General features: G+C 46.2%; 1 protein-coding gene and 1 long non-coding RNA gene across 7 annotated transcripts in view; one reads left to right on the top strand and one right to left on the bottom strand.

The window, feature by feature from the left end:
- The window catches only part of Tjp2 (tight junction protein 2), a 113,910-nt gene that overhangs the window by 33,653 nt on the left and 58,288 nt on the right, over nt 1-21,969 (bottom strand). For 4 of the 6 annotated variants that reach the window (XM_048438724.3, XM_085693730.2, XM_048438726.3 and 1 more), the window contains 2 exons: nt 4,178-4,231; nt 1,805-1,929 (listed from right to left, as the gene is read on the bottom strand). In XM_048438724.3, coding sequence (XP_048294681.1) covers nt 1,805-1,929; nt 4,178-4,222 — 170 coding nt within the window. In that variant the 5' untranslated portion in view covers nt 4,223-4,231. Of the gene's footprint in view, nt 1-1,804; nt 1,930-4,177; nt 4,232-9,633; nt 9,774-21,969 lie in introns of those variants that run through there. The other 2 variants (XM_048438721.3, XM_048438725.3) reach the window with 1 other exon arrangement.
- On the top strand, nt 9,840-15,248 carry LOC125403415 (uncharacterized). The gene is made up of 3 exons (XR_015003250.2): nt 9,840-9,974; nt 12,050-12,220; nt 12,982-15,248. It is a non-coding gene; the product is annotated as an uncharacterized LOC125403415 (long non-coding RNA).

Here is a 21,969-nt window from a genome sequence, read left to right as displayed (position 1 = left end):
TGCTAAAGTACAGTAAGCTGCAAAAACCCCACATGTACTCCCCTGAAATAGGTACACTTTCATTTGGGCAATGTCTGGAGGGAAAGAGGTCAAAAACTTGCCTCGGATTCTTTTTGTTTGTTTGTTTGTTTTTGTTTGGAGAAAGGTCTCATAGCCCAAGCTGGCCTTGAACTCACTATTTAGATAACCAAGGCCTTATACTGCTGGGCCCTCTGTGTCTGACTCGACTGGCCTGAATGCTTAGATTATAAATGAGCACGTTCAGGCCTGGCTTCTTTTTTATTTGCTTGTTTTGAGATAGCATTTCTCTGTGTAGCCCTGGTTGTTCTGGATCTTGCTCGGTAGACCAGGCAGGCCTCACACTCAGAGATTCGCCTGCCTCTGCCTTCTGAGTGCTGGGATTAAAGGCAAGCACCACCACCACCCGGCTTCCCTGATTCTCAAAGAAACTTTAAGAACACAGAATCCTATCACTTAGGCTCATCCAAAGTTACCTTAAAATCTCATACTAGTCTAAATAAAACTAACTGTGATAAGACTACCAACTAACAGGATAGGAGCATAGAGATTTTTAAATCCCACACAAATTTAGCTTTTGAATGATCTGGCCAATGAAATCTCATAGGTGTCTTCAGACTCTTCCCTGAAAGGATTCAGGATCCATCTCCGAAAGTGGCGTTCCCTCTTCAGAACAGAAGGCTGGCAGCTGGAGAACCTGAGTTTACCTATCACGACATTTTCCACTACTAAATTCTGTTGGGGGTTGTTAGTTGGGTTTTGACTTGGGGTGGGGGACATTGCTAAAGTTTAACCCAAGTCCTAATCTGTGCTAAGGGCTCCATTCCTGAGGCACATTCCTAACCATCGTCATTACATTCCAAGACACTATGAAAAACTCCTGGTTTTTCATTACAAGACACTAAGGAACATGGAAACTTGAAGTGATCAGTTCTGTCGTCACGGTTAGATTGACAAGCACTGAGAAGATCAGTAAAGCTCACTCTTAGGTGTGTCTGTGGGGATGTTTTCAAGAGAATTAAGGGGTGGGAAGGCAGCTCACAGGCTTGAGGAAGTAAAAGAGAAAGCCAGGAAGGGCAGGTACTGTCTCCGTCTTCCTCTCTCTGCTTCCTAGCACACACGCTGTTGGCTGCCCTGGCTGTTGGCTGCCCTGTTCTACCACATTCTTCCCACCACGACAGATGAAAGCCTCCAAAAACGTGAGCCAAAATAAATAAGTGCTTCCCCTAAGTTATTTTTCCCAACCACTTTGCTACAGTGACATGAGCTACATGTTCAGAAACGGTTCCCAAGGACTGGGGATGAAGCTCAGGGGCTCTGCTTCTCTAGCATGCATGAAGCCCTGGTTCCAATCCCCAGCCCTGCATAAACTGGGTGTATAAACCCAGCACACGGGAAATAGGGAATTAGAATTCAGACTCATCCTCGTCTATGTGGGGAAATGGAGACCAACCTAAGCTACAGACACTGTCACCAAAGTAAAGGGGAGAGGGGAGTCACAGAAAAGCTAGAAGGTTCCTAAACCGACAACTGATCATTTCCGCTACCTTCCTATGGGGGTAGTAGGGCCCCCACACAGGATTTCCCTCTCCCTCCATGTTTGGATGGCCCCCAAAGTTTGGTGACTGTTAAAACATAATGTATTAGCTGTGATCCTAACTCTTTCGTAAAGACTTCAGATGTACTAGAAATGTACATTAAAAGGCACACAGCCATCATAACACCCTGTCTAGTGCCAACCTGCAGGGCCCGGCAGGGGCTAGAGAGGGGAATTGAGGACACTTACTGGAGCAAGCCATCAGCGGGTCCACCAGGGAGCACATCAGAAATGACAATTGATGTTTCTCCGTTTTCAAAGTGTGGGTTGTCTCTACCTCCCGACACTGCAATCCCAAATCCTCTTTTGGAATCCTGTTCATTAGAATTAGGAGAGAGGAAAAAAAAAAATGAAAAAATCCTTCCATAAGTGGCTTTCAGGATTTATTACAAGCACTCAATAAAATAAAGGTCAAATCAATAACCAGAGACAATCTGGGAACAGATGGGCTTACAGAGACAAAGGAAAAACAAAATAAAGTCATACCGTGATCAGCGGACAGGGTCCTAAAGGGAACTTGCTTATCTACAGGGAGCAGCCTGGTGGGAGGCAGAAATGATTGACAGCCCAGGCCAACATTACCACAAGAGGCAAGAGAAGAAAGGCTGTCTTCTGTGTAAACAGGACTGTGCTGTCCTAAGGCCAGGTAGACCCATTCACAGGATTGCTTGGCCCAAACTGGAACAACTTTAATAAAAATTGACTCTTTGTGGAAAAATGTATTTTTAAAATGTATCTTTAGTTGAACATGGCATATACCTGTAATTGCAGCACTTGGGAGGTGGAGGCAACAGAGTTAAGAACCCAAGGCTAGCCATGACTACATGGAGGCTAGCCTGGGCTACATGAGACCCTTACTCAGAAAACAACAGCACTGTGGTATATCTTTAAATTCGAGTTCAAAGAGATCGCAGCTGCGTTTTAAGTTAAGAACTATATGGCCTTTAAAAATAAAATCTAAACAGAAAGCTGGTATTATGGGGCTGGGGAGGTGGCTCAGGGGATAAAGAACTTGCAGCCATGGTGAAAATAAACCACTCATACACATCCTCCGACCCCACATAGTGCTGTGGCATATGCAGATACCAGAGTGTATGCATGTGCACATGGATGCACATACATGAATGAAAAATTTAGTAAGATAAATAACTAAGGGGCTGGAGAGATGGCTCAGTGGTTAAGAGCATCGCCTGCTCTTCCAAAGGTCCTGAGTTCAATTCCCAGCAACCACATGGTGGCTCACAACCATCTGTAATGAGGCCTGGTGCCCTCTTCTGGCCTGCAGGCATATACTCAGACAGACAGAACACTGTATACATAATAAAAATAAATATATATATATATATAAAAGAAAAAGATAAATAACTAAAAAGCTAGTATTGTGATTTTGAAATTAAACCCTTCCCAATGTGCATACAAGATGAGAAATAAAGGTTTATTCTCTCTCCATCGTTGATTTAGCGATGCATACCAGTGGGCGGGTTAGCACACTATCTTACTTCAGAGTTTGTTTAAAAGGCTAAACCACACAATAGGGACACTGATGTTATAATCCCAAATCAGGGTTGATGATACAAAACTACACTCAGAATAAGAGAAATCTTTATCCAAGGACAGTTCGTGGGGGGCCCAGACTGCTTACCAATGCCAACAGTCCGTGCTGCCTCCACATGGCTCTTGTTGGCACCAGCACCAGCACCAGGTTTTAAACAGAGGCGGCTCCATCTCCTAAATCAAGCCTCGGCCCCTTACTCTGCAATCTGAGGACCATATTTATAGGGATATATGATATGCTAGTAAAGGGGGCACATACAGGAATCAGAAAGATGTCTGAAGTTAAATGGGCAAGCTTCAACTGAAGAATCTGTGATGACTGATCCGGAAGTCAGGACACCTGGACTCTGACCCAGTGACGGAGTTCTGAGGGTCAAGGGAAATCTTCCCTTTGAGGAATTGACAATCTTTCTAGAAAGATTTACACACACACACGCACACACACACTTGGAACTGAACTTCTTGATTTCTAAGGAAGTCTTTTCAAACTTATTTGGGAGTTACGACTGTTGTAAGGTAGATAATTATGGAAGAGGTGGACAGAGTAGAGCTCAGTGGGCTGAACCATGGGCCTCTTACATTCCTAGTGTATGAGAAGTATAAATTCAATTCCCATCTCAAAAATCAGAAGGAAAAGTGGGATAGAGACGGTAAGTAGGGTATTTGGGCTGTGCATGTTGGGAAATGTTACTTCAAAATCCTCAAGTAAATATGGGCTACTTTCATTCCCTCCTCCCTTTTACAGTCTGTTCTGTCCAGAGAGAAGAGAACAGACTAAACATCCCCTAAAATGCTACACAGTAAAAAAAAAAAAAAAAAAAAATCTAATCAAAAGCACAAAAGCATGCGACTTCTGCCAGAAGGCTTATTATTGCCAACGAGTTCCAACGACGTACTGCCCACCTCAGCAAGATTAACAGCCAAACTGTGCGGGCAAAAGTAAGAACCATGAACTGAGAAGCAGCAAGCCAAGAGGAGGACGCACGGAACGGAACGTGCAGAACTCACCTTCTGCAGGGTCACTGTGTACTGCTCCCAGATCAACTCCTCCATGCCTGGGCCCTGTGTGGCAACAAACAAAGGCAACTTGATTACATACCCAATATCCCAATGCCAGAAATAAAACTGTAACTCTGCACTCTTCGACGCAAACCCAGCTCACACTTCCCATACACGGAAAAGAGCAGGCGTTTGCTCAGAATGTTACGGTGCTTACATCCGGGTAAAGCCTTCTAGGAAACGACAGTCTTGATACTAAGGCATTGCGTGAAAGATACAGTGAGAGGCCCTAAAAATGGGGAAAAAAAGAAATGAAATGAACAGTGCTGGAGCCTTTTGACAACCACAATAGTTAGGGAGCATCTTTAACTTATCTGGGGGATGGCTCAGCAGCAGTAAAGGTGCTTGTTGTCAAGCACGACCTGGGTTCAATCCCTAGGACCCAGATAGTGCAAAAAGAAAGCCAAGTTCTAAAAGTTGTCCTCTGACCTTCATACAAGTATGTACACAGTGCACATGGATTTGTGAGCACACTCTCCCCCCCCCCCCGCTCTCTCTCTCTCTCAAATATAATAAAATCCTAATTTAATTAAAAAACATTCTCCCATTTCTCTCTTCTGTCAAAAAAAATGATCTTTCAACAAATTTTCCCTATCTTAAACCTAAAGAAACCCTTGATCCTGTAATCAGCAGGATGTGTCAAACTGAGTAAACTACAGGATCTTCTGGCTTCTTAGTAGTACTTCGTGAAAAACAGACTAACATCCTCTGCTAACACAATTCTAAAAGATACGGTGTTGTTACTTTAAGATCTGCTAAATGCAGGCTGCCTTTAAAAAGGTTAAACATGTCAAGAAAGCACACAGCTACAGACAGGCTGGCCTCAGCGAGCACTGAAACAGGAAGACACACAGAGAAAAGCACAAGATCTAGAAGAGTGGGAGACCAGAGTGGGTGCAGGAGAGGGAAATGGTGCTTCCACAGAAGGATCCCTGAATGGATACAGGAGAGGGAAATGGTGCGTCCACAGAAGGATCCCTGAGTGGGTACAGGAGAGGGAAATGGTGCGTCCACAGAAGGATCCCTGAGTGAATGCAGGAGAGGGAAATGGTGCATCCACAGAAGGATCCCTGAGTGAATGCAGGAGAGGGAAATGGTGCGTCCACAGGAGGATCCCTGAGTGAATGCAGGAGAGGGAAATGGTGCATCCACAGAAGGATCCCTGAGTGAATGCAGGAGAGGGAAATGGTGCATCCACAGAAGGATCCCTGAGTGGATACAGGAGAGGGAAATGGTGCTTCCACAGAAGGATCCCTGAGTGGATACAGGAGAGGGAAATGGTGCGCCCACAGAAGGACCCTCTTGTCCAGCTCATGCGGACAGTGGAGTAGCTAGAAATTACCACTCCAGAGAATCCCTATCGAGGAGCCTGCATTCAGGTCTGGAATGCAGTTCTACCACGGAAGGTGACTGTACCTCCTCCCCAAGCACACCAAGTGGCACTGGTGATGACACCATATAGGAAATGCAGGGTTCCTCTCTCCAAGGGACATGTTTAAAGGAAGGAGTCACAGAATTCCCGGATACGTAAGAAGCTTGAGTGCATAGCTCACAGGTGCTCACGCTCACAGTACTCACACATACACAGTCATACATGTACACACACACACACACACACACACACACACACACACAGTAAGTGAGTTACAAGAAACAAAGTTAGGGATCAATGGCTGTATTAGAAACATCAATAATAAACCAAGAAAGTATACAAAACATAGCTCATGTTTTAAGACATTAGAACACCTCACTGAAAGTATAGCTATCAATGAGCCATCAAAAGGACCACACCAATAAATCTGAAAGGATTGTGAGAAATGAAGAGAACTGAAGTGACACAAAGAGGGACTAGTGTCTCACACAAGACGCCGCTCAAGAAGACAATGGTAGATAAAGCAGACACAAAGGGACAACTCGGGACACGGCACAAGGCCAGAAGGTAGGACGTGTCTGTCACACCGAAGGCCAAGGAAGAGCAAGAAGCTAATACCGCACTGATAATTAGAGCGACTAGGGGATACTGGAAAAAAAAATCTTCAGATAATGTGGCATTTCCTCCCTGTTCACAAGCTCTTAAGATTGGGAGAGAGACGCTCAGAGCTAAAGACGATGCCAACTGATACGCTTGACCAGATAACCCACTCCCTCTGGAAGCAGAAGGCTAGGAAACCACCGTTCTGTCTGCACAGAAGAAACATGAAGTCGCCGCCTGTTGGGACTTAACTGATTATTGACTACGCAGACTGAGAGGCATTTGTGACTCTTGCTCTCCTCCTCCCCTTGAGCTCAATTCTGGGACATTCCCACGGCAAATGCCATCTGGCTCCAAGAGATCAGAATTCTCAAAGATTAAAAAACTACAATTCATATTATATCCAGGGTCAAAAAGATACAAAGGTATAGGGGGAGTAGGCAAAGTCTTGGTTATATAGGGGGTGGGGGGCTGGGCGGGCTGGTGGGGGTAGCAGGGTCCTGAAGAAAGTCCAAGCATCCATCCAAAGCAACATACAAACATCCTGAAAGGATTAAGAAAAAGAAATTATAGAACTCCCAATTGTTTGTTTACCGTGACTACTGTGTTTGTTTTTGTTTGGGGCTTCTTGGGGGGGGGATCCTTCTTTTCTTTTGTCATGTTGGGGATCAAACCCAGAGTCTCACATGCATGAGACAGATAATCTACCACTAAGTTACATCCCTAGCCCAGTTTTTCTACTTTAATAAATGACTATTAGCCAGTCATGACGGCATATACCTTTAATCACAGCACTCACGAGGCAAAGGCAGGCAGATCTCTGTGTAACTAATACAGTCACTGTTCACAGGTTCTAGGGACCGTCAGTAAGTAGTACAGTCACTGTTCATAGGTTCTAGGGACCGTCAGTAACTAATGCAGTCACTGTTCACAGGTTCTAGCGTTGTTATCGGCAAATCCTCCCACCTCAACCTCTACATCTGAAGAGGGTAGGCAGGCTGGCATCTGAGATACCTGTGGTCCAGCTTTCCAGTCTGGCTTTCTAGGAAATGGACAGGTACCAAACACACCACACAACACAAACCCTCAAAACACAATTCAAGGGGGAAGCACTCCAGGAGGATTTCAAGAGTGTGACATCGGTTTTCACATAATTTGAAAAAAACAAACAATGCCTCACTACAATATGAACATACTTAACACTACGGAACTTAGAAATGCTTAAAATGATCAATGTTAGGAGTTTAATATAACATCAGATATGTTTAAAATTTATTTAGAATTTCAAGCTGGGCAGTGGTGGCACATACCTTTAATCCTAGCACTCAGGAGGCAAAGGCAGGCAGATCTCTGTGAGTTTGAGGCCAGCCTGGTCTACAAGAGCTAGTTTCAGGACAGGCACCAAAGCTACAGGGAAACCTTGTCTCAAAAAAAAAATAAAATAAAATTTCATACATGCACACAGTGCATGCATTTTGATAAAATTCTGCTCCTTGTTGCCGCCCCCCACACACACCGACAGATAGCAGCTTATTTAAAATGCTGACAACACTCATTTTTTGTTAGTGGTCCATGTGCACATGTATGTAAGTCATACATGGTAAAAGTGCAAAGGAAAAGCTAAGGAACGAAGCACATATAGCACTGAAGATGAGGTAGCCTGGGAAAAAGGCAGAGGTGAGACACAAGGGGAGCCGAGTTCTACACCTTGGTGGGGAAGGGGCGACGTGATGAACTCCTGGTACCTGTTAAGTACCAGGCTTTCACTGTTTAAGCAGTTTGTAGGCACCAATCGTTTCGTGAGATCAAAGCAGGGAGGCAAGGGGGCCGCCAAGGGGCACTTGACTTCTGGCTGAGGACCTAACACCCAAGGCAGTATCTAGTTCCGGAAGTTTTAGTCCAGTTTCAATTTTGCAAGGGAAAAGCAGAACGCGGCAACTTCCGCTGGGGGAAGGTGGATGGGGGCAGTGTCAGCAGTGTGTGGGGTACAAGGTCAAAAAGAACAGCAAGTGTGACAGACGGAGACGGGCACTGTGTGGGAGAGCCCAGGGTGCTCCAGACCCCTCAGCACCTTGCTTTCCTTTTCTAAAGGTCAAAAAATAACTTTATTAGGAAAATGAAGGTGGCATCCAATCTTGAACAGGTAAAGTCACAGAAGGACCTGCAACTCCAATCTCCTCGGAGATCGGGGCTCCACCTATGGGCCCAGGGCACCTTTTCAACCTCGGGGTTGAGATTTCAGCCACCAGCAGCTTCCACGTGGTCTCCATGAGTGTCTCTGATTACTTTACTTCCCATATAAGGAACACAAACAGTAGCATCCTCCAGATTAGAACAAGTCATTCCTAGAAGCCATTCCATGGATACTTAGGAGTACGCGGCCTACTGCAAATAAGAAGCACTGTGTATAGGTTATTTAAAGAATGAGACTATTTAAAGAAAGAGTTATCCAATCTGTTATTTTTAGGCTTTTATAGAGCTCGGGAAAACCTTGATCAAACAGATAACTATCCTTTAAGGCTGGGAAGATAGTTCGGTTGGTAAAAGTGCTTGCTGCCGTAGCAGAAGGACCCGAGTTCAGTCCCTAGAACCGAGGCAAAAACCACCCGGTGATCCCAGAGCTGGGGAGGTGACGACAGGAGGGGACCTGATGGCTTAGGCAGTCTTGCAGACTCAGCAAGCGCCAGGCTCAATGAGACCTTGTCTCAAATACCAGCTCCTTAAGAACAATGCCTGAAACTGACCCCTGGACTCCACATACAAGCCCCTTTTACACACGTGTGCACTCCGCCTCCCAAAACACACAAAAGGAAACATTTACAACCAGCCACAGGCAGGTAACTAAGTCTTGATGGCCTGTAGTGACCCTGAACAGTCAACTTTTAAGCTCCGTGTCCACATATTGCCGCTTATCAGTGAGCGAGACCACTAAGAACAAAACTTCACCCCAAGCTGCTTTAAGTACACACAAAATCACAGTCCAAACCACAGCAATTATCCATGTTATAGTGCCCTAGGTACTAAATCTATGGTCAGAAACATGGAAGGCCCAGCCATCAGGGTGTAGGCTTCTACAGGACAAGAAGGTTAAAGACCTGATCCCAAACACAAAAGTCTCGAAACACACACAAAGCAATATGTTAATCTGTACCCAAGAAGCCAAGCTCACGGAGAGCAGTCTGACTCACAAATCCAGTGAGCGGCTATCAGTTTCACCTAGGTCTGCTCAAAATAAGACAAGTACTTAAAATTCTACCACTGACTGCAAGCCACATTCTGCATGCAATCTCACAAACTTGTTCCTGAAAGCTGCCAAGACACAAATAAATCCGAGGATAAAGGAGTCAGTGTGCCACTGTGTGAGGAAGGGCTTGCCCCCCTCCCCTCCGGCAGAAAAAGCATGGGAAAGAAGGGCGAATGCCCAAGGACTCACATGGTCTTTCCATCTCTCCAACTTTTTAACTGCCTGGATCCACATCCTCTGGAAGACCTGGGCAGCCTTCATGGCTCCGCAGAGTCAGGGCTGGCCACTGCCTACCTCCCAGGCCGCTCACCCATTCCCACCACTCCACGTGGTTACGTAAGGCGGATACAATAGTGGCCCACATTCCCAGCAAATCCTGTTGTCATCTCACAATGACACATCCATACAGCAGGGACGCCAAGCGCTTTGGAAAGCACGACTCGTGGGGCACAAAGAAAGCAGTCTGGACTCAGACCACTTCAGCCGCTCTCTTTTCCTGCCTCTCTCCCACACAAGGAGGACGGCACAGGGTACGTACTTCTTCCGGCCACGGAAAATCATTGGGGGTTACTTGTATCTTGCTAAGTAGTGCTAGCCTTTCATACCCACGGATCCTAGGAGGGTGAGCCAAAAATAGTTTTAGGAGCTAGAAAGATGGCTCAGTGGTTAAGAGACCTGAGTTTGATTTCTAGCAACTCATACAAAGTGGATCACGACTGCCTATAAACTCTAAGTCCAGGGAACCCAGGGCCTCCGTGAGCTCCTGCACACATACGGTATACGTGTATACACTCACAGACAGACATGCACATGAATAAAAAAATAGAAATCTTTAAAATTTTAAGACACAAACAAAAACAACCTGCCTCCTGGCTCTGGGGAGGCTGGGACAGTGGGAAACGGGTACATCAACAGTTCAAGGCTAGTTTGTACTCTCTGGTGAGATACTGTCTCAGCACAAAAAAAAAAAAAGAAAGAAAAAGCAAGACAAATTTGCCTGTGCTAAACATATACAGCCTTTTTGGGGGGAGGCAATTATTCCCTAAATAATCTAACTATTTAAGTAGCATTTCTGTCACATTAGGTGTCACGAGGAACCTAGAGATGGCTGGGGATGCATGAAGTTCTACCCCAAGTCCCATGAGCACTGTCCCGCTTCATATAAAGGGACTTGAGAGTCTCCGTGTCTCAGTGTGGAAGGGTCTCCTGGAGTCAGGGGGCCCAGGAACGGCTGTACAGAAGAGCAGGGCTACGGAAAGGAAGAGAGAAAGAACTTGTTCACAGACATTCTCCATCCAGGGCACGTCAGCCAGCAGGAAATGAACGACTAAACTGGCCTGCTGCGTTAACTGACAGAGAGGCACCCAGAGAAATGGCGTACATCCTTGTATACAAGGGCAGCTGGTACAGGTCGGCACTGCCTCAGGGACAGAGACCATGCTCAGCCAAGTTCTTTCTTTCCTCTCCTCTCCAAACTTACCATCAACTTAGATAAAGAGATGACAAAGAGCTCCCTGTCCTCGCTTCTTTGTGTAGTTCTGGATTCTGAACATAAGGATGCCCGGGCTTGCAACCCCAGGCAGATTTTCAGAAGTGTGCTGTCACCGCCGAGGGTCTTGTCAACAGGCTGAGCTGTTTGCAAGAGAAGAATGTGCCACATGGGTTGTTTGACACTGGGACAAATCTAAATTTGGACCACATCATGGTTACAATACAGGAGACGGTATGAATGCCAAAAAGTTAGTTTAAGGGTTTAGTTTTGTCTTTTTTTTTAAAATCTTTTTAAAGATTTATTTATACTATTTTTGATGTGTAGTAGAATGTTTCATCTACATCCGTATCTGTGACCAAATATATGCCTGGGCATGCCCATGAAGGCTAGAAAGGGGCATAGGAACCAGAGCTACAGGACCTTTGTCAGCTACCGTGTGGGTGCTGGGAACTGAAGTCAGGTCCTATGGAAGAGCAGTCAGTGGTCTTATTAGCTGAGTCATTATCTCTCCGGGCTCCAAGAGGTAGGCTCCAAAGTCATAAACCCAAGTACAATTCTTAAGCATTGGATGTGCTGTGTGCCCTTTCCCACCTATACTCCCGAGGGCTAGCAGCAGTCACAAATGAAACAAATCCCCCGCAACCGGGGAGAACTGCAGAGACCAGCTTTGGAAACATCAGAACAGTCACAGCCTGCTCCCACTGACACTTCCACTGGTGACATCAGAAGGACACTGGCAGGAAGCCCACCTCCAGGCAAAGATCCTGAGTCTCAGAAGCACCTTCCATAGATTAACACTTACTACACAGCAGCCTTATACTGTAAGATAAACAACTCCCGAGTCATTCCCCTAAGGCAGTCCCAGTTGGTGGGGCACAGTGGGAAGTGAGAGCAAATTATTCTAACCCAGTGTAAGTGCAAAAACCGAGGAAAACACAAAGCTCATTCATTCAGCATATACTCTCCCAGTACCAGCCAGATGGCAGAGCCTGCCAGAACACTGAGGGATATGCACTAAATGTTCTTCCCTCAGAGGGGAGGAAGGCCTTAGCAGAGGAAGCAATGCAACTCTCTCTTGCTCTCTCCTGGCATCTGTATTTTATTTTGAGACAGGATTTGAATATGTACCCCAGGCTGGTTTTGAACTATGTTCCTGCATCTGCTTCTTTCCCACAAGCTGGGATCATACGCATGGCCACCAAGTACCATGAATGCTACGAATATGAAAGTGGAAGGAATTAATCATAAGGAAGTCTGAATAGCTGTCCATAGAAAGAACAGCAGGTAGGTACAAGGACTCTGAGGTAGAGAATCAGCTCCGTGATTGGCTGTGGGAAGTAGACCGCCGTAAAAGTGGGTACATAAAATGAACCAGGAGAGCAGGTGATGGGGAACCTCCTTCAGCTGATGGCCTTTGAGAGTGGGTTAATGTAAGATGTAAGAGTTGATTAATAAGAATCCTGAGCTAATAGGCCAACCCGTTTATAATTAATGCAGGCCTCTGTATGTTTCTTTGGGACTGAACGGCTGAGGGACCAGGCGGGACAAAAACCTCTGACAAGGAGCAGGCTGCGTGTTATGGGAGGGAGCTGGAGTGGAGGGAGGCATGTACCAAGCACAGGAGGCACCCTCTCCCCCACGTTTACAGGAGCTCCTGGCTGAAGGAGGACAAACCAGTCTAGCAGAAAAGCATTCTATGTGGAGGGAACAGCACGTTCTGGTCCAAGAGCATGAACCTGTAAGGGTGTGTTCAAGATGCTGGGGAGCACACTGTTTAATAACATGTTCTCTACATGAGCATGTTGAAGTTAATCTACTGCTTGGGAACCTCGAGAATATGTATCTACCCATGGGAACAGGCCAGGAGGTGGCTAAAAGGCTGGAAGGGAAGGCGGGCACCAGCATTGAGCAAAACACCACACCTGAGGGCTTTTACACAGACTCTCAACAAATAGCATGCCCCGTGGGTTAGCTGCACCTGTACCCCTTCCATGGTCAGGTAAGCTGGGGCCGAAGGCTTTTCATGGTACACCTTTTCTTTGCAGGAAGTGTCAAGAATCAGAATCTCAAACAAACAGTCAACTTTGTCTACCTGGGAGGAAGCCTCAGTTCGAAGGGGGGATCTGTTTCTGACGTCAAGAAGTGGATAGAACAGCGAGGACTGCGTTCCAGGCACCAGGAAAGGTTTGGTCAGCAAGAGATATAACGGCAACAAAATTACAAGTATGTGAGACACCTGTCTTGAGCTGCCTTCTTTGTAACTCCAAAACCTGGACAATGAAACGCTCCTCAGACAGGAGCTGAATGTGTTTGAGATGGCATGTCTCAGGAGGATTCTAGGCGTCACAGAAGAGACAGGATGTGCAATGAGGACATTAAGAAACAGCATCTCCATCTACAGAAGGAAGTAAACTACAGGATACGACAATGGCGCTTGAGATACTTCGGACCTTGTTATGAGAATGAGCAATGGCAGGTGCCCAAAGATAGCACTGCTTGGAGGAGTGCATGGGAGAAGGCAAAGAGGAAGGTCCCAAAAACGCAGGATAGACAGCATAGAGGAAGACTGTGGAACCTTGGGTATGACAATAACACAAGCATCTAGGACTGCCCAGATTAGGAACAACTGAGAACCGCCATAAGCAGGCTGCCCATGCGTGCTTAAGCATTGTCGGGGCTTAAATGAAATGAATGTCTCAGACATTTTGTTTAAATCTGAGGATCAGAGCATAGAACTAGCCAGCTAGCTAGCCACAGAGGCCAGGCAGTGGTGGCACACACCTTAATGCCAGCACTAAGGAGGCAGAGGCAGGTGGATCTGTGAGTTCAAGGCCACCCTGGGCTACATTAAGATTGAATGCGTCTAAAAGAGAAACAGAGCTCACACAAAGATGGTAGATCCCATCACTTGGGATCACACGCCTTTAATCCCAGCACTAGGGAGGTGGAGACAGGTGTGATATGGCTGGGTAGAGAGAGGAATATAAGGTGGGAGGAACCAGGAGCTCAGGGCAGTCAGTCTGAAGCATCCATTAAGTGGCGGTGGCCATAGCTTTGTGCATGAAGCATCCTATGGCATTTCCATGCTGGATCATCAGGAAGCCAACTGCGATCCCAGGAGGGGAGCTTGTCAGCTGCCTGCTGCCACAACACACAGTCTGCCGTCCTCTAACGGGGACACTGCAGTTTCCTATGACCCAAGGACACCAGTCTCAGTGACAAGTACTGCTAAGGTTCTGCTCACACGTGGGGCATGGCACCTCACAGACCGTCATCCCAGGGCTCAGGAGGTTGGGGCAGCAAGACCTCTGAGGGCTCTGGCCTATAAAGTGAGACTGTCTTGAAAACAAAACCTCTGCTGGCAAGATACAATTTCAAAACACTTGTCTAATAAATACACACACACACACACACACACACACACACACACACGATAAAAAACTTCAACTGCTTTTCATCCTACCATGAGGGTTTTTTGGGGGGCTGAAGGGGAAGGAGAAACCAGTTCTGTTTATTAAGGAAAACACAGGCACAGTATATAACTCTTTTCTTCTGAGTTTCTTAGTCAGTAGTTCACAGGGAACATGGCTTCCCCCCTCAAGCGCCTTCCCACTGGATCTCAGGACGAGCTTCTCTGGGTTTGGGGTGATGCACCTGCTGCTGCAGGTACCTTCTCGCTCCTTCCTTCTTCGTCTTGTCATTTTCCTTCACCCATTTCTAGAAGCTATTGCAACTCTGAGTGCTTCCTATGCTCAATCTGCATCATTTCCTTGGCCAGAATCTTGCCCTTAACTTGGTTTGTTTACAACGTCAAGAGTGGAGTGGGTGACACCGTAGACTCTTCCAATTTTGCCACGGTGACTTCTGTAGGGTGTCACTCTCTGAACAATGCCCACTCCCTCCACGTCCATAGGAACTGCCTTGGAGAACTGCATGTGTGGCCAAAGGACCGGCTCCATGTTTTCCTGGAGGAGCAGAGAGTATACAAAGGGACACACGGAAGAGGGCAGCTGGCCAAGCGGGGCTAAGTCTTCAAAGCCAGTCTGAAGAAGACAGCAAGTGCTATTCCTAATAATAACATTAGAAAAGGGTTTCTTATGAGTTCCTTGCATGAATAGGCATTTCTAACCAACTGCTAAGACATACCAGTTATAAAGTTTTTGGTTTTTGTATTTTTGGTTTTTGTTTGTTTTGAGACAGGGTTTCTCTGTGTAGCCCTAGCTGTCCTGAAACTTACTGTGGAGACCAGGTTGGCCCAGAGATCTGCCTGCCTCTTCCTTCCAAAAGCTGGGATTAAAAGCATGCACCACCACCTCCCAGCTGAACTTTTTGTTTTTAACCCAAACATATATTTACCTCAGGTAAACATTTTGGGGTACATTTAAGTAATAAAGAATTAGGACAAGATGACAGAAGTTTTGAGGACACATGGGGGCCCAATTACTAAGTTTTATAACATAAGCACACTTTTTTAAAAGGCTAGGGGCTTGGCAGTTAAGAGTGCATCTGTTTCTTCAAAGGAGCCAAGTTCAGTTCCCAGAATCCTCCCAGAGGGTTCACAACCTCTGACAACTTCAGCTACAGGGGACCCAATCCCTCTTCTGATCACTGGGTGCACATGCACAGACGCATACACATAAATAAATAAAATTAGATACATGAAGGGAGAGCTAGTAACTTAGACTCCAAAACAGACTTCTAAAGCCATCCATGATGGTTCAGGCTTATACTCCCAATACCTGGGCAGCTAAGACAAGAGGATCAGAAGTCCAACACATGGCTGGGATATGTGTTAAGCTTGAGGTCAGCTGGGTCACATGAGACTCTGTCCCCCAACAGTAAAACAACATCAAAAGCAAGCAAACCACCCCCAGACTTCCAGCAAAGACTTCTCCTTCAGACACCTGTAGACTGAGTGCCCGCACACGACAGTGCTGTGCGCTCTGCAGGCATCACACACACCTGGCTGCTCTGTCTTTAGGCTGGGACCAACCCAGAGCCCACACACAGTGACACGGGTGCTCCACTTTCAGGTGAAGCTCCAGATCCTGACCCTTGCACAGCTGAGACTGGATGAGATGATGCTTGGGCAAAATGCACTCGATGCCCACTGCAAATGAAGTGACCTCCATAAGAACCCCATCGCCCACAGCACTGCACAGCTGTGTGTGGCAGCTACAACCAGGCTAGGATGGTCTGCCTGAGTACTGCCATAGTAAGAGTACTGTGATTAACCAGGAACACAAAAGAACTGAAATAAGCACATGCACGCATACACGCACGCACGCACGCACGCATATAGAAATGATGTTCCTAAAAGTATTATATCTAGAAACAAACTAGTGGACACTACCCAAATGTGCACAACTGATGGCCAGACACACAAGTATTATATATACTCTTATCACATACTGCTCCCTGGGCATAGGAAGGAAGGACATGACTACATGCTACAACGCAGAGAAACTTTTCTTTTTTTCTTTTTCTTTCCTGTTTTTTTTTTTTTGTTTGTTTGTTTTTTTCGAGACAGGGTTTCTTTGTAGCTTTGGAGCCTGTCCTGGAACTAGCTCTTGTAGACCAGGCTGGCCTCGAACTCACAGAGATCTGCCTGCCTCTGCCTCCCGAGTGCTGGAATTAAAGGTATGTGCCACCACTGCCAGGCAAGGAACCTTTCAATAATAAGTAGAGCATGCAAAAGGATGAGCCATATGATTCCATTTGCATAAGAAGTCAAGAACAGCTGCTGCTTAAAGAGTGACTATTAATGGGCCGTGTGTGTGTGTGTGTGTGTGTGTGTGTGTGTGTGAGTGTGAGAGAGAGAGAGAGAGCTATACAACTGTGAATGTAATTGAAGCTGTTGACTGTGTAATTTGGATTATCAGATGAATTAACTATATCACAAAAAAATGGCTTTTATTCAACAAGAAGTCACAAGGTATGGTTGTACACACCTGTAATTCTAGCGCTTGGGAACTAGAGACAAGAGATCAGGAGTTCAAGGCCAGCCTCAGCTACACAGCAAATTTGAGGCCAGTCTTAACTACATGAGACTCTGTCCCGAAGCAAAACAACTGTGTCTCCTAGACTGCACAATTGGAAAGCAGGATCTCAACCCAGGCCCTGATGTGCCCTGAGCCAGGCTCTCACCATTCCTTTGCCTGTTTTGGCATCATCCAACCCCCTCTCTAGGGTTGTTGCGAGACACTCATTAGACAGGGCATGGACTGGATTCAGGGTATCCAATGGGTTGTACAGAAAGGAGACTGAATCCAGCAGCCTCCAGCAGCCTGTGCTCAGTCAGTAAAACGCTTGCCCTGTAAGCGACGAGACCCACGTGCCATCCTCAGAATCCCTATAAAAAAGTCTGGTGTGGTGGCATGGTCTGTAACACCAGGACCAGGAAAAGTGGAGACCAGTCAATCTAGCCTACTCAACAAGCTCCAGGTGAGTCCCAGCCGGGCTCAAGAAACAAGGTAGTAAGCTCCTCAGGAACCATACTCAGTCAGAGTTGTCTTCTGGCAATATGCACATACACACTCCTCCCCAAATACACACACACACAAGCATCCACACACACGCAAAAAAGTAAATGGACTTGGTGGCAGTTGTGTAAATAAAAGATGGAAGGGACTGAACCCAGGTCAATGGGGCCACACAGCCTGTCTCTTTTCCAAATGCCCACCATGGCCTAAAAATTCTACTGGTGACCAGGTTCCTGGCCTTTAGACCCAAGAGTTCTATGATTATTTAGGGTGAAGCCCCAAATAGGAGACTGGTGACAGTCTGGATCCAAATCAGCAAATATTCCATTTTAATAACACACACACACACACACACACACACACACCAGCAGGTAATTACATTTAAGACCTCTATGTTCACAGCTCTCCTACACTAAGCTGCCAGGCATAATTTAAACAGACCACCTTTATTTGTAATTACAAAGAAGCCATTAATGAGCCCCAAAGGAAGGTGCTAATTTGGCAACAAAGACACAGCCCTGTCTAACCTGTGATTTTCAGTCTGACTCAGGCCATTTATCATGAAAACACAGCTTCACTTTAAAAACAGCAAACACACATACAAACCGCCACCCCATAATAGATACGAAGATAAAGAAAATTATAAACTGCTTTGTCAAAAGGCAGGTTCAAACACTACCCATGGGAACTGCTTTGCAGGACTGGCCTGGTATGACACACACAAGGTAAACTGATCTTCCCAGATCTGCGGCACCATCAGAAGATGGCTCACACAGAAAAGAGACACCGTGGGCTTCTGCCCTTTATCAGTGAGCCTGGCTAAGGCTGCAAGGCTGGGGCCGCAACAGACATACCTTCCCTCCTAGAGAAGAGAGCCAGGAACTTTGAGTGCCCACCCTGAGGCTGCAGCACCAACAGCTGGAAGCTGCCAGGCATGTAGAATCCCCAATCTGCCCTGGGCTGATGGAGGTCCACCAGTGCCCCTGCGCAGCATGCTAACACTGGGGAACTCAGTGCTTAACAGTCTTTGCACCCAATAATTCTCTGCCTTGTCAACATTCCAGAGTTGTACTGTCACCAGGGAGACCACTGACCTCATGGGACCACTATGACCAGGAAACTGAAAGTCTAATTTAATTTCATTTTAATTAGTTAAAAACTTTAGAAAGCTATGCTTATTGCAAAGTGGTAATCATGCCCCTAATAGTGGTTTAAGTGGTTTCTCAGGCTTTACTATTAAAACATATACTACGGTTGCTGGAAAGAAGGCTCAGCACTTAGAAGCACTCAGATACAGAAGGAGCAGTCTTCTGCTGCTCCAGAAGGCTCAGTTTCAGTTGCCAGCAGCTCACAACTATCTATAACTCCAGTTCCAGGGCATCCGATACCCTCTTTGGGCCTCCAGAAGCACCAGGCAGACACAAAGTACACACACATACATGCAGTCAAATACACATACACAGAAAGCCAACCTGTGCGAAAATGTAACACATCCTAGAGTGAACGGCTTCTCACCATACCCCACACATGTGGTACACACATATAATGCAGGCAAAACAATCATACACGTAGAATAAAATAAGTCCAGCATCTTGTCGTGCTGGATGGAGTCTTTGCCTGAGAAATTTTACAGACAGGTGTCAACATTTTTTTTCAATTCTGAGTTACATTTTATTATCAAGACCCTTCAGGGCTGGCAACAAAAATCAGATAGAAAGAGCACATGACCTTAGAGCCTAAGACCTCTCCTTTTGGGGAATTCGCCACTGCCTGGTAACTGCTGTAAAATCCACTAGGGGGCGCAGTAATGCAATACCAAACACAAAGTTCAAAATTAATTTAGAAATTAGAAATCATTTCTGAGAAATGAGTACACAAAAAGATCTCACAAGATCCAAGGTCAGATTCCCAAATAATAAGGGGAAAATGAGAACGACATTACACTTGACTGTTGTCTATGCACATCCACGCAAAAAGTATACCAATAGAATAAGAGTTATTACAAGGGTTCCTCCAAGACAATCAGGAGTGGTCACTCTTCAACCCCATCCTTCTCTTCCTCTACAGAGCAAGACTGAGACCCAGCACCCACCCTACTCTGTGGCCGCCTGATCTCAGCTCCAGTCAGGACGCTCGACCAGGAGAACCCAGACTTCATACTAGGCGAGTGCTTCTGATTAGGACATCATACCCATCCCTTGTCGAGAAATTCATCCCTAAGAATGACTCAGTCGGGGAATAACCAACAAGGTGGGATACTTGGAGCATCTCTGAGTGGCACTGAGTGGAGGTGTCAGGGGGTTGGAACCTTGTAAAAGGGAACCTACCCCCATCACTTAGAAGGACCTGGGTCTCAGAGATGAGGTATGATGTAACCCGTTTCCAGCGGTACGGGGTATGTTGATGAAAACCTCATCTACCCCACTTGCCATGGAGTCTTAGAGGAGCCAGGAAAGCCTGGACGAGCTACCAAACCACAGTTGCATTAAGTACCTGCAGTCCCTGGTACAACAGCAACAGACATGTGTTGCAGGGCTGAAGGGGGCATCAGCAGAACACAAGCGCCGGCTGGCAGAGCAGAAGCAAGACATCCAGCTGCTGAAGAAGTACAGATGTGCAACCTTCCAAGTCTGGAGGAAACGTGAATACAAGATCCTTGGATGACCCACTGGGGTGATCAGACTTGATGTTGTGCTGCGGGCTGTAAGCAAGCACTCCCTGGTGGAGAGTGGCTGCCTGGCCTCTACTGTCCACGCTATGGTTGGAAATGCCCACAAACACAGCTGGTCCCCAGGGTCTGGCCGCACTAGAGATAAGACAATGAACCACGGCTACTGCAAGAACAATGTGAGCAAGAACATCCCCGGCCAGCATACTATTGCACTGACGGCCTGTGAGAATTTGGGGTGCAGGAACCGGGGCTTGTCATGATATTCAGACACAGTGTGGAGGAGATACAAGAGCGTGTAACTGGCTATCAGGAAGTGGTAGCAAAACCCAGCACTCCAGCAGCCGAGCCCTGAACTCTCCCTTCAACCCTTACGCTATGGCTTGTAATTGAGATTGAGACACATCCGTTCTGGCAGAAAAGGCCTTGGAGCAGCTGACCTTCCTCATCCTTAGGGGACGTGTTTCAAGACTCCAGGTGGATGCTGTAACTCCAGACAGTACAAAACCTAAAAATAATGTTTCTTCCTCTCCATCCACAGTAAACATTCATGATAAAATATAACTTCCAAATTAAGGAACAGCAAGAAATTACAACTTCTAATAATCAAATGGAATTATTTAAAATATAATAATAATAATAATAATAGTACACTGCAATGAAGATTTGATTCAAGACTTATTTCTTTCCTGAATTTTCCATTACATACTTTCAGATACCAGACTTCAGGTAGCTGAAACCAGAGAAAGCCAGACACACAGAGTGGAAGCTACTCCAAGGAACAGATAAGCATTTCAAACATGACCGTTTCAAATTTAACCATTTAGGGAAAGAGAAGTGGTTCAATGGGTAAAGCACTTGGGGCAGTAATTCGGACCTACGTCTGGATCCCCAGAAGCCACACAAAGCCAGATTGGGAGCATGTATTTACCACCCCAGAGCTCCAAGGTGGGAGGCAGAGGTGTGAGAACTCCCAGAAGCCCGTGAGTCTTCTCCTGGTGTGTGCAATAACCTGGCATGTACAGCATCGAGCAAGAGAGACCCTCCCTCAAAAGCAGGTAGAAGGTGAAGTTGACGCCCACGGCTGCCCTCTAATCTCTGGGAACACCCTGTGCATGCACACGAGCACACACGTGTCCACGCCAGCCCTGATCTCCAGGAACACACTGTGGCATGTACACCAGCACACACATACAAGCATACACATTTTTTTTAATTAAAATAAAATAGAATTTAACCATTCAAAAACAGGGGAATGTGGGCTGGAGAGATGGCTCAGTGGCTAAGAGCATTGCCTGCTCTTCCAAAGGTCCTGAGTTCAATTCCCAGCAACCACATGGTGGCTTACAACCATCTGTAATGAGGTCTGGTGCCCTCTTCTGGCCTGTGGGCATACACGCAGACAGAATATTGTATACATAATAAATAAATATAAAAAAACAAACAAACAGGGGAATGTTTCTTACTCAGTGGACAGGAAAAGAAAACAGATGAGCCCAACATGGTGCACGCCTTTGATCCCAGCACTCAGGAGGCAGAGGCAGAGGCAGGTGAATCTCTGAGTCTGAGGCCAGCTTGGCCTACACAGTGAGTTCTAGGACAGCTGGGTCTACACAGAGAAACCCTGTCTTGAAAAACAAACAAAACCAAATCCATTCTTAAGCCAGGGCTACACAGAGAAACTCTGTCTCAAATAAATAAATAGATAAATAAATAAATAAATAAATATCGTTGGATTTGATTAATTTAGCCAGGCAGTAGCTGTTGTACACCTTGGATCTCTGACATGGAGGCCAGCCTGGTCTACAAAACGAGTTCCAGGATAGTCAGAGGTGTTACACAGAGAAACCCTGTCTCTGTCTCGGGGGTTAAAAATAAAAGAA

This window comes from Myodes glareolus, chromosome 7, assembly GCF_982192425.1.
Source record: "Myodes glareolus chromosome 7, mMyoGla1.1, whole genome shotgun sequence".
NCBI lineage: Eukaryota > Metazoa > Chordata > Mammalia > Rodentia > Cricetidae > Myodes > Myodes glareolus.
This window is presented reverse-complemented; position numbering and strand designations above follow the sequence as displayed.